Source organism: Pelophylax lessonae, assembly GCF_965119305.1.
Source record: "Pelophylax lessonae genome assembly, chromosome: 1".
NCBI lineage: Eukaryota > Metazoa > Chordata > Amphibia > Anura > Ranidae > Pelophylax > Pelophylax lessonae.
This window is the reverse complement of record NC_138768.1, coordinates 881,861,200-881,873,751: the sequence shown is the minus strand read 5'-3', so window position 1 is coordinate 881,873,751 and position 12,552 is coordinate 881,861,200. Positions and strand designations below refer to the sequence as shown.

Here is a 12,552-nt window from a genome sequence, read left to right as displayed (position 1 = left end):
CAGCTCAGTGCGAGTCACCCCTGGAAGTGGTACAGGAGGTGAAGCGTCCCAAGTAGCACAGGTCGTCTGTGGTGAGCACCAGATGATTTCAGGAACTCTGGGTAAGGCAGGCAACTAGAGGAGTAGTAAAAGCCGGGCCGAGGGTCAAACACCGGTGATCAGTCCAAGAGCAAGGTAAGTAGCAGAACAGGGACGAGCCAGGGTCATACACAGGTGAGCAGGCAGAAACAGAGTCCTCAGGCAAGCCGGGGTCATACACTGGGAAAACAGGCAGGTAGTAGCAAGAGCAAAGTCCGAGAGGCAAGCCGAGGGTCAAACACCAGGAGGAGATCAGATGGTTCAGAAACAAGCCAGGTCACAACAGGAAGTCCAAACAGGAAACAGGAAGCACAGGAAGCTGAGAGATAATCCAGCAATGAGTCTGCTCCTATGGCCACCTTTTATAGGCCAGCAGAGGGCAGTGTCAATTGAGGCAGGAACGACCATTGCTATTACTGGCAATGTTGCCAGTTCTCCTACGGCCATTTCCCTGACGGGCCAGCAGAGGGCTGTGTCGATTGAGCCAGGATCGTCCATGATTAGTACTGGCAGAAATGCCAGTACAACTGTGTCCCTGACAGTGTATCTGTGTTTTTTGCTGGAAGTGCTGGAAGTTCATTGCACAGCGGGCTCTCAGAAGAGATTATTGGTCTCACCTGGAGCCCAGGGTCCAAACTCGTTCATCCATGTCTTTATGGACCTTGCTTTGTACACTGGTGCGCAGTCATGTTGGAACAGGAAGGGGTCATCCGAAAACTGTTCCTACAAAGTTGGGAGCATGAAATTGTCCAAAATGTCTTGGTATGCTGACGCCTTAAGAGTTCCCTTCACTGGAACTAAGGGGCCAAGCCTAACCCCTGAAAAACAACACCACATCATAACCCCCCCATCCACCAAATAATTTGGACCAGTGCACAAAGCAAGATCCATAAAGACATGGATGAGCGAGTTTGGGTTGGAGGAATTTGACTGGCCTGCACAGAGTCCTGGCCTCAACCCGATAGAACACCTTTGGGAAGAATTAGTGGGTATAGAAAATAATCACCCCCTTTAAAATCGCATTTTGTTGCTTTGCAGACTGAAATAAAGACAGACACAGGTTTTGTTTTATCCAGCTGTATTTTCTAACATCCAAGTGAAAGATATAACACCAACATGTCAGAATAAAATTAAAAAAAAAAAAACAAAAACGAATCACTAAGTTGGAAAAAGGATCACCCCTCCTAAAAATGGCCTGTAAACTTAATCAGGTGTAGGTCACCTTCTCAATGGCACACAAAGCCATTTGACTTTTAACTGTGATCAACTGTGGTCGTTTTGATTAGATCAGCATGACAAGAGCTTTCCGGGAGCATTTTAATCCCTGGTAGTGCAACTGAAACAAACATTTAACGATGGGTGGCAAGGCACTATCGCTGGGACTAAAGTCTATTATTAAGAAGGTATTTGGTACAACACAGACCCTCCATGGAGCAGGACATTGCTCCAGGCTGGAGGAAACAGCCAGGAGGAAACTGGTCAGAGAGGCTACAAAGAAGCCTACAGCAACTCTGACAAAGAGTGGTAATTGTGTGCATGTGACAACGATATCGCAAATTCTCCACAAATGTGGCTTGTATGAGGGGAGGGGTGCAAGAAAAAAGCCACTTCTCAAAAATGGCTACATGTAGTCACCACTGAGCTGTGCCAAAACACACCGCGAAGATACTGATGGCACATGGAAAAAGTTGTTATGGTCAGAAGAGACTAAAATTGAATGATTTGACCTCAACACTAAACAATATGTCTGGCGGAAATCTATCCAAATAACCATTCTTACAGTAAAGCATAGAGGGGGTAATATCCTGTTATAGGGGGAGGGGGGTAATGCCCTTTTATGGGGGTGTTAATATCTTGTTATGAGGATGGTAATATCCTGTTATGGGGGTGTTTCTCTGCAGCAGGGTCTGGAGCACTTGTCAGGATAGAAGGAAAAATGAATGGGGCAAAATACCATAAAATTCTTGAGGAAAATCTGCTGCCCTCTGCTAGCAGAAAGTTGTCAATAGGAAGAAGGTTTACCTTACAACATGACAATGAGCCAAAGCACACAGCAACAATGAGAACACAGCAACAATGAGCGCACAGTGGTTGGGGGGGGGGGGGGTCTTTGCATGACCTAGTCAAAGCCCAGACTTAAACCCCATTGCAAATCTGTGGAAGGACTTGAAGACTGCAGTCCGCAAATGACCACCATCAAATGTAAGTGAAATTAATGCATTCTGCAGCAGCCATATATTGCAAAGTCTAGATGTGCAAAGTTAGTAGAGACAAATCCCAACAAACTAAAGGCTGGAATTACAGAGAGGGGTTCACCAAAACACTGACACAAGGGGGGTCATCCTTTTTCCAACTCCGTTATTCTATTTTTGAATTTTTCTTATTTTTTTCTGACATGTTGGTGTTAATATCTTTTACTTGGATTTTATAAGTTGTGCTGAGTAAATACACCTGGATGAAACAAAAACTGTGTCTGTCTTTATTTCAGTAAACACAGCCTGCAGTTTGGAGTGCAATAGGCTGTGCATACACATGGCTAATAGGTGTCTCTCTTTCTGATCTCAAAAAGGAACATCCTTGCCAAAACAATCCAATCAGCACTCTCTGCCATTGGCTGAGAGCATTATTCGGGAGTCGGTTAGCTGCTGGTTTTCCAGCATGCTCGTCCCACATAAGCCGGCTGAACGACCAGCTTCTGTTGGACCAGCTGCCATACACACAGGCCGAACATCGGCCAGTTTTTTGAACCGGCCAATGTCGCCCGACGTTCGGCCAGTGTGTACTAGGCTTTAGTAGACAATCATTTTGATCTACTGCAGTCATATCAATGAGGTCATTGCCCCTGACTTTTTGTTGTGTCCTCCTACACTTCTATATATCAGTGGTTGCTCTCCAACTGAGGATAGAGAACCCATCTCTGCACATCTACTACAATAAGAAAAGTAACACTGACTTACCTCTTGGGTTCTCTTATGAACAGCGTTGTGGTTGCAAAGGTGTTTTCCACACTGCGCAATCCTTATTAGGTTAGGAATAATCACTGATCACTCGCAAAAGTCTTTGCAAAGCCTGAGAAATCCATATTGTTCAAATTGGTTCTCTATGATTAGGTCAGTTTCCATGTGTCTGATAGGGATGATCGAACTTTTGAAAAGTTTGGTTCGGCCAGAACACCCGAATTTCCCAAAAGTTCGGTTTGGATTCCAGAACCCAATTGAAATCAATGGGACCCAAACTTCGGTAATCAAAAAACACCATTTTGAAGCCCTAAAACCCAATAAATGCCCCTAAAGTGCCTAGGGTTCTGGGTCATGCCCCAGGGAATATTAATCACACACAAAAAAAGTTCTTAAAAATTGTTGTTTTTGATAGAGAGCCACTTATTGAAAAAATTATTGAAAAAAGAAAAAAGAGATTTCTTTGGATTTAGTGTCTGGAGGGTCTAAAAAGTGTACCTGTGAAGTTTCAGCTCTGTAGCATGTCCAGAACCACAAAAAAAGATAATTTTTCTTAGAATTTTTATTAGCGAGGGGATGGAATTCTGCGCCTTTCACACCTGGGCGTTTTTGTTTCAGGCGTTTATTGGGCATTTTTTGGGCATCTTTGGAGGCAGGCATGACATCTGAACTTCTGTATAGGGGTATATATACACACACACATATATATACACATACACACATATAGGTGTGAAATGAGCGGAACCCTATCCCTGCGCTAATAAAAATTCTAAGAAAAATTATCTTTTTCTTCTGGCGGTCACCCTGACATGGAAGAGTTCTGTCACCCTGGCATAGCAGAGTCAGTTCACCCTACACTACGGTCACCCTGACACTTAACACTTTCCCTACAGAAACTAGATTATTGAATCTAACTATAGTGGTATATAGTACCCTAACTACACTAGATATCCCTTTCCTCACACTAATAATTGCTAAATGACATTGGAGTAGACTCCTGCCCCCTAAATTGGCTTTTACTCACATTTCTGGTCCAATCACAGGCTTTTAAAGCCCAGTTCCTGTCCCATTGCATTTTGGGCGGTTCTGGTGCCGAATTCCGAACTTTTACCGCAAAAAGTTCGGAATTCGGCCAAATTTCGAACAGTCAATGTTCAGGTCGAACCGATGGTCGACCCGAACTGTTCGATCATCCCTAGTGTCTGAGTCCCCGCTTTCGAGAATCTTAGTAAATAGTACTTATGCCTTGCAGAAATGGGTTTGAATCTTGGTCAGGACATTGTCTGCATGGTGTTTGCATCTTTTCTTGTGTATGTGAGTTTCTCCTACACTCCAAAGACATGCTGGCAGGTTAATTGGCTTTTGTCCCAGTTGACTTTAGTATGCATTGTGACAGTGCGAGACCCTGGTACTATGTAAATGGGCATGAAAGTGACAACCGGAGGTGAATTCTGGATCGGGGCCGGGAGCTTGAAGATTCCAAAGAGAATTGGACCAGACGGAACCTTCAAGCCAGTGTCTGGGTTTTGCTTGACTCTTGCATCATGTGAGTGCACAGAAGTTCAGGGTCATAACAAAGCAGATCTGAGCATAGCTCAAGGCAAGTGGAGTTGGAGGTGCAGTTGCTGCTGCCAGGAGGGAGGTGTGCTCCTGTCTAGAGACCAAGGCAATACCCCAGAGAGGGCACGTCATGTAGGAGAGGTTCCAGGCCATTTGAACAAGAGAACTGGGCCAGTTGCGCGAGTCTGGGAGACTGCGCGAGTCTGGGAGACTGCGCGAGTCTGGGAGACTAGAGCTGAGGCAACTGGGAGAAAGTCCAGGGGATCCAGAGGAATCTAAGAGTCTCAGAGGAGTGATAGCGCCTGGGGTATCAGGAGAACCTCCAGCTTGGGGCTAAAAGTGGACCAGGGCAGTGAGGTACTGCAAATAAAGTTGACTGAACTTAGGGGCCAGCATTTTTCATTTTTTGTGAAGCTGAAACCCTCTGCCTGGGAAACCCTATATTAAAAAGACTTTGTTACATAGTTTGTGAGGTTGAAAAAAGACATCAGTCCATCCAGTTCAACCTATGATGTGTGTGTGTGTGTGTTAGTACATTGTATACCCCTGTATGTTGTACATTGTATACCCCTGTATGTTGTACATTGTATACCCCTGTATGTTGTACATTGTATACCCCTGTATGTCGTACATTGTATACCCCTGTATGTTGTGGTCTTTAAGGTGCCCATCTAATAGTTTTTTGAAACTATCGATGCTCCCTGCTGATACCACTGCTTGTGGAAGAGAATTCCACATCCTTACTGCTCTGACAGTAAAGAACCCCTTATGTATTTTAAAATTAAACCGCCTTTCCTCTAATTTTAGTGAGTGGCCCTGTGTCTTATTGTATTCCCTTTCTCTAAAAAGTTTGTTCCTTATTCTAGGGTCATCGCCAGTACAGTATTTGTACATTGATATCATATCCCCCCTCAATCGTCTCTTCTCCAGAGAGAATAAGTTCAGTGCTTGTAGTCTTTCCTCATAGCCGATGTCCTCCATTCCCCTAATTATTTTTATTGCCCTTCTCTGGACTTTCTCCAGTTCCAGCACATCCTTCCTGAGGACCGGTGCCCAGAACTGGACAGCATACTCCAGATGTGGCCGGACCAGAGTCTTGTAGAGTGGAAGAATAATCTCTTTATTTCTGGAGTAAATCCCCTTTTTTATACATCCCAGTATTCTGTTGGCTTTGCTTGCAGCAGCTTGGCTTTTTATAATAACAGTGGGCTACAAGGCCCTTAACTATAGTCCCTGTCTGCAGTGGACTCACTTTACAAAATGCATCTATCACAAGAGCTAACATTCCCCAGGTTACAGTATGTACATATTTGTTATACACATGTGAATGCTGGTGTCCAGCCTGAGCAATTGGGGAGGGTTGAGGAAAGACCTGGTAATCTACCTTATAAAAAGGCTAACCAGGGAATTATATGGGAAAAAAATGCTCTCAAGTGTATCAGACATGGTGCCCAGACAGTTAGCTCAAAGAATTTCAGAGAGTCGGACATCATTGCACAGAGAACCTGCACATGTCTCTGTATACTTATGTGCTCATTCTAGGGTTTTTCTTGCTCAGCATCACATTAAAATAAATTTGGATATAGTAGTCACTTTTCGCATAGCCCCTTCATCTACCAATATCTGCTCATGTCTGATTCTTCCCTAGGAAAGTCCCCACCTAGTAGAGCCTACAACCAGGCCAAGATGGTGCTGGATGAACATCTGGACCCATCATCCCTGTGTACATAGTCTGAAGTTTTTTGTAGAGTTGATCTTCAAAGGCTTCTGGGAGTCTGTTGTGTTACAGGGTTAGGACCAATATCAAATGATCAATCCACATAACCAACCTCAAGACAATGGTAGGTGATGACGGCACTTCAAACTTCAAGACAGGTAATTAACAAAACTGGAATCACAAGAGCCTACAATATAGGTACTATATATAGGTAATATAAAGTACTGTACATGTACATGTTGTAGGGGTGCGATTCCCAAAAAAACTTTTAATTTGGTTTAGCCATCATCCCGAGAAAGTATTTGGAGGAGAAATTGGTCCCTCAAGCCAAAGGTTGGGACTTTATGGGCTAGTACAACGATGTTTGGTTTTATACAATTTATTCAAAAAGTGTGCAACATACAAATATATATATATATATATATATATATATATATATATATATATATATAAAAGAAGAGTAAATACAATAGGTGTATGGGTTATAGACCCATAGGTGATAGTGAGTCAAGTAAGAAGTTCTGTGACATGGTGATATGGTGACAGTGGTATGTCTCTCTATCTGTCCATGCTTCTTGTTTTTGCGTGGGATCTATAGGGAGAGTATCCTGGTTTTCATACGCGTTTCGGCGTGCTGCCTTTATCAAGGAAGTTATGTCCACCATATCTGTGGATATAGTAGGTAGATAATAGATTTAGTATATATTATGTTTCCAATTGAAACATTTTTTCATATTGGTCGCATAATTAGGTACATACTTGCTAATGAAAGGTCTACTCCTAAGCCTTGCTTCTGGTCCTTTTTATTCACACAGGAATTAGGGCACTGCTGCTGGGGTATATAATGTGTAATGATGGTGAGTATTTTTGACATGGTTTGGTGTTACATATATCTGTAACCTAGAGGTACTTACTATCCATGTAGTGCCTTATAGCCTTCAATAGGGGACACAGTCCCAATCTTAGTCCAATCTATTCAAGAGATTGACAAGAATCACCAAGAAAAACCAAACATTGTTGTACTAGCCCATAAAGTCACAACCTTTGGCTTGAGGCACCAATTTCTCCTCCAAAGTACTGTACATGAGGAGACACTTGGGGGCTTTAAATAGGCTGCATGGAGCACCAGGATTTTTAATGGTGGCTTTCCTTATGGTTTCGCGTTTTGCACCATTTTTCTTATTCAAAAACTAGAAGAGAAATTATTGTAGCCTGACCCCTTTCCTTCTTCTACCTCTACCCAGCCAGTGATATCCCTAACAGCCACTGTAAACCCAAGTACAGTTCTTACAACACCCATACAGGAAGAGTGGGTTCCCATTCACTTTATGGGTTTTTCTTCATTGGGTCAAGAGTCTTCCTCTATAAATTATAAGGAAAAGTATTTCTCTGGATGCAATGAAAAAATAACTTTCCATCCCACCCTTTAACAACCAACCTAATTCAAGCCTGCAATGGAAAATTCAATTCGTCAAAATTAAAGTACAAATATGATGTGGATCAGTCCAAATAGATCTTATTTCAGATGCATTCTGCAGATGTTGTCAGTTGGGTTTCCACTAAATTGACCTTTTTTATGGATTCCAGGCGATGATTCAGAAGGAAAAAAAAAGTTTCTGGATTGGTTTGCGAAAACATGAAGGTTCGTGGATATGGCCGGATTTGAGTGTGCAGTGAGTAATCCTTCCAATAATCATATGTAGACTACACAGTGGAACTTGGAAGCAACATTGTATGTGAAAGGAGAGCATTATTGCAGCTTTTTAAAGTGAAATTACCTTCTGATGTCATTATCAATTCTTGTTTGTATTCAAGGCTCCATCCTAGTGAACTCTCCTCTGAGCCCTGCCCTCCCAGCAGGGGAGGACTGGGCCAGGGGACAGGAGGGAAATTGCCCCCCGGGCCGCTTTCATGTCCTGTAAAAAGGCTGCACCACTTCTGCCACAGACATGTCTAAAGGACTGGTGAAGAGAAGTAAAAAGTCCCCACCGCTGACCTACTGAGTGCGGGTTGAAGACCAGGACAGAGCTCAGGCCTCCACCACAGCATGGATGGTGTAAACTGTGTCTGGAAACTTTCCTCCCCTGGCCAGCCCCAACAAAGCTGTCCCAGCTCCCCCCATTGCCCCCCTGCTGGCCAGGTTGGGAACGCAAATTCAGCCGGTGAGAGTAACTGGAGCAGGGCTTTAGCCTGGAATGGGGGGTCAGGAGGTAGAGGGGAAGAGGGAGAGTGTGAGAGAGGTCGAGTCGCTGCATCATGGGCCTCTGGTTTGTACTTGCCCCCTGGGCCGAAAGTTGCTAGTCTGCCCCTGCCTCCCAGCACAGTAAGGTGCAATGTTTGGATCTTTAAGAGTTTTGGGTTTCTCAAGACTGTTCTTGCTGAGTTTGGACTTGGAGATCCTGGGCAATCTGGTTGGATTGGTATCCATCAGAAGAAGCTTGACCCATCTCTCCCGCCAGTGCTGGGTTTGCCATTAAGCTCTGTAGGCTTGCTTCTATAGGTAGCAGAGCAAATGAGGCATTTTTTTTTTGTATGCTTATCTGCCACACATCTTGTTCCCATTATAAGTAGAAAGACTTTTTTTCAGTCATCAGTTTGCATGCCTTCAGGCCCAGACATATAAATCATTCATTCCAATGATAGAAATTATGGAAATAAAGACCCTTTTCTTTTTCGCAGGGAAGATTTCACGTCCCAAAGGGAACCTTGTGTCAAGGCTTCACCTGCCCTGGAGAGCCAGGCCTGTGCTTCCCCCTTGCCCTGGATCTGTCAAAAGAAGGCCATGAAATGCAGATTGGAGGCTGAGGATCTGCGCTGCTTTTTGGAGAAGATTGGAGTCTTTGGAGAGAAGATAAATGAATGGAGCTGAAGCTAGCAGGCTTCTTCAATCAGGACTTGTAAACTGCAAGAGCCAACAGCAGCCAATCATAACAAGTGACTGTGGTCAACTCAGGAAAAAAGGATTTCTGATTGGTTGCAGGGCCTGCTGCTCTTTTTACCATGTTTATGGGTAAAGCGGGTCGTGTATTATGTAATTGTTTATACATAATTATGTTTATTTGGTCACATTGGGGTTGAAAACTGGAAAGGGCAAAATCTGGTGCAGCTCTGCATTTAAACCAATCAACTTCCAGTTTTTTTTTATTTTGTCAAGACTTAACCTCCCTGGCGGTCTGATTATGTCCAGATTTCTGTGCTAAAAGCGGTACATTGTTTTGCACGTAAATCTGTTGTTTTACATTTTAAAAAACACCTTCCCCTGCGATCCCCCCGCCGACCTCTCCCGCCTTCCGCCCGCTGTCCTACCGCTGTGTGCTCGGCCGATGCCGACACCTGTCTTCCGCTTCCCTCCCCTGCGAGCGTTGCGACGCAGGGAGCTGGAACTGGCGGCAATTTCAAAAATGTAAATACACCAAATGAGATGATACAAAGCTGTGATTGGATTACACTGTATCATCCCATTTCACCACAGGATTTCACCTGGTGACTTTTCCAGTGCCCTGCCTGTGCTTTTCCAGTGCTTTGTGCCTGGAAAATAGAGAATGACCATGGCGTCCAAAAAGCGTTCTTTTTGCGCAAAAACGCTTTTAGACGAACTGGAAAACAGCGACAGCGAAACTGAGTTACTTGAAGAAGTGAGCGATAGCGATTGGTGGGAAAATTCGTCATCAGGTACGGAAAGTGACGAGAGCGACGTTTCTGATGTCTCCTTCTGGCACATCGCTCCGTTGGAAATTCTGAAAAATCATTTGATATTCTTCCAAAATTCCACAAGCGATGTGCCAGAAAGAGACATCGCTTTCGTCATTTTCCATACCTGATGACAAATTTTCCCACGATTCACTATCGCTCAGTACTTTAAGTAACTCCGTTTCACTGTCGCCGTTTTCCAGTTCGTCTAAAAGCGCTTTTGCGCAAAAAAATGCTTTTTGGACGCCATGGTCGTTCTCTATTTTCCAGGCACAAAGCACTGGAAAAGCACAGGCAGGGCACTGGAAAAGTCACCAGGTGAAATCCTGTGGTGAAATGGGATGATACAATGTAATCCGATCACAGCTTTGTATCATCTCATTTGGTGTATTTCCATTTTTGAATTTGCCGCCGGTTCCACGCCCCTGCGTCGCAACGCTCACAGGCAAGGGAACCGGAAAGGCAAGTGCAGCATCTCATATGACTGCTGCTTCATCTGTCCAATGGTCAGTTGATGGATGTTGTCACTTTATGAAGGGCCTAGTATTAAAAATAGGACCCCCTTTCCTGCCAACTATTACTTTACTGGTAAATGGTGGCTCAAGCCACATGTTGCTTACCTTGGCTGAAGAAAGTTCAAGATGTAACGCTGGTCACATGTCAGTGGGTATTGGTGTCCATACTCATTGGTCCAGACCCTTTTCTATAGGAAGCTTGTATCCATTGCAGGTCACCTGAAGAGTTTTGATTGCTGAAGATTCTATGTTCTTATGTACTTCACAAGGACCTTAGGTGAACCTCATCATCCCTAACCCTCTGTGTTTCCTGAGTACATAGGTTTCCTTTGATCTGGTTGGACATTTGGTTCTGCTTCTATCCCTCTTTCTAGAACTGTCCACCCAGCTGGATATGACTTACATCCCGTACTCCATCATGAACATGGTGAATGACTGCCATTGGCTGACAAGCTGTCCCTGTGTCATGCATGTTTTACTGCAGCCAATACCAGCTGAGTCTAGCCCAGGGGAGGACTGGCCCATGGGGCAGGGGGGCAACTGCCCCCTGGGCTACTCTGATGCCCCATAAAAAGTCTGCACCACTTCTGACACAGACATGTCTAAAGGATTCCAAGTAAAAGTCCCCACCGCTGACCTACTGAGTGCGGGATGAAGGAAAAAGCGCAGCCCTCCCACCAGCATGGATGGTGTTAGGCCCCATTCACACTAGTGCGACTTGTCCCGCGATTTTGGACCGCAAAATCGCATGACAAGTCGTTTTCCATTATTTTCAATGAGCCCCATTCATATCAGTGCGTTTTGAAGTCGCACCGACTTCAAAGTAGTTCCTGCACTACTTTGCCACGATTTTAATGCATTTTGAGGCATATAGCCTTGCCCATGCTTTCAAAATCGCGGCAAAAATCGTGCCGCGAAATCGCGGCAAAATTGCGTTGCAATAGTGTGAAAGGGGCCTAAACTGTGTCTGAGTAGAGGTCGGTTCCATGCCCCACTGGAGACTCTTCTACACCGGCCAGCCCTGACCGAGCTGTCCCAGCTCCCCCCAACTGCCCCCTGCTGGCCAGGTGGGGAACCTGGATTCAATCAGTAGAGAGTACCTGGAGCAGAGGTTCAGCCAGGAATGGGGGTCAGGAGGAGGCCAGGAGAAGAGTGTAGGGGGGGGGGGAGTTGCTGCACCATGGGCCTCTGGTTTGTACTTGCCCCCTGGGCCAAAAGTTGCCAGTCAGCCCCAGGTCTAGCTCCCTTACAGTAAATACAGTACATGCTACACATACATACAGGCCCAAAGTTGGAGATCATTAATTACCCATGATTGAAATGATGTTCACAGTGAAAATTTCTAATTCTTTTTTTTGTGTCAAGGCCTCACTAATCCTGGAAATCCTGTCCTGCACCTGTAGTTGTTCCCTGCCCTGCAGCTTACTTTGGTTGAATGACGTTCATCGTGTCACATTGGCTACATGTCAGTGGGCGTTCGTGTTTATGCCCCCCATCTTAGAAATCATGGAAATTAATACACTTTGCTGTTTTACACAGAAAATTTCCAACCCAAAAGGGGGTTTTGGGTCAAGGACTCAACATGTAATGCTGGTTGTGTACCAGCAGGTGTTGGTGTGAATGCTCACTGGTCCAGGTCCCTTTCTATAAAAGGCTCATGTCCATCTTAGATCACCTGTTAAAGAGATTGTTACATTGATCTCAGGTGACCATCATCTCCTCTTACCCTGCAATGTTTCCTGTCTACATAGGACTCCTTGACTCTGGTTGGACATTTGGTTCTGACCCTAGCAATGGTCTCTGGTTAATCTGCCAGACCATGTTTTTTGTCTTGACCTCCATTATGAACTTGGCTAAGGACTGGCATTGGCTGACCAGTGGTCCTTGCCTCATGCAGGGTTTACTGTAGCCAATACTAGTTGGAGTCTGCCCCTTACAGTACTTACATGCTACATACATACAGGCCCAATGGTAGAAATCATTCATTCTCCATGATAGAAATGATAGAGATTATAACTAAAGCATTTCTCTGTTT

At 44.6% G+C, this 12,552-nt stretch overlaps 1 protein-coding gene and 1 long non-coding RNA gene across 2 annotated transcripts in view; one reads left to right on the top strand and one right to left on the bottom strand.

Moving 5' to 3' along the window:
• LOC309545008 (uncharacterized protein) overlaps positions 1 to 9,404 on the top strand; it is a 95,274-nt gene extending 85,870 nt beyond the window's left edge. Inside the window, exon 5 of the mRNA XM_082244081.1 lies at positions 8,992 to 9,404. Coding sequence (XP_082100207.1) covers positions 8,992 to 9,181 — 190 coding nt within the window. The 3' untranslated portion in view covers positions 9,182 to 9,404. The remainder of the gene's footprint in view (positions 1 to 8,991) is intronic.
• LOC309545009 overlaps positions 1 to 12,552 on the bottom strand; it is a 338,928-nt gene that overhangs the window by 129,608 nt on the left and 196,768 nt on the right. The window lies entirely within an intron of this gene.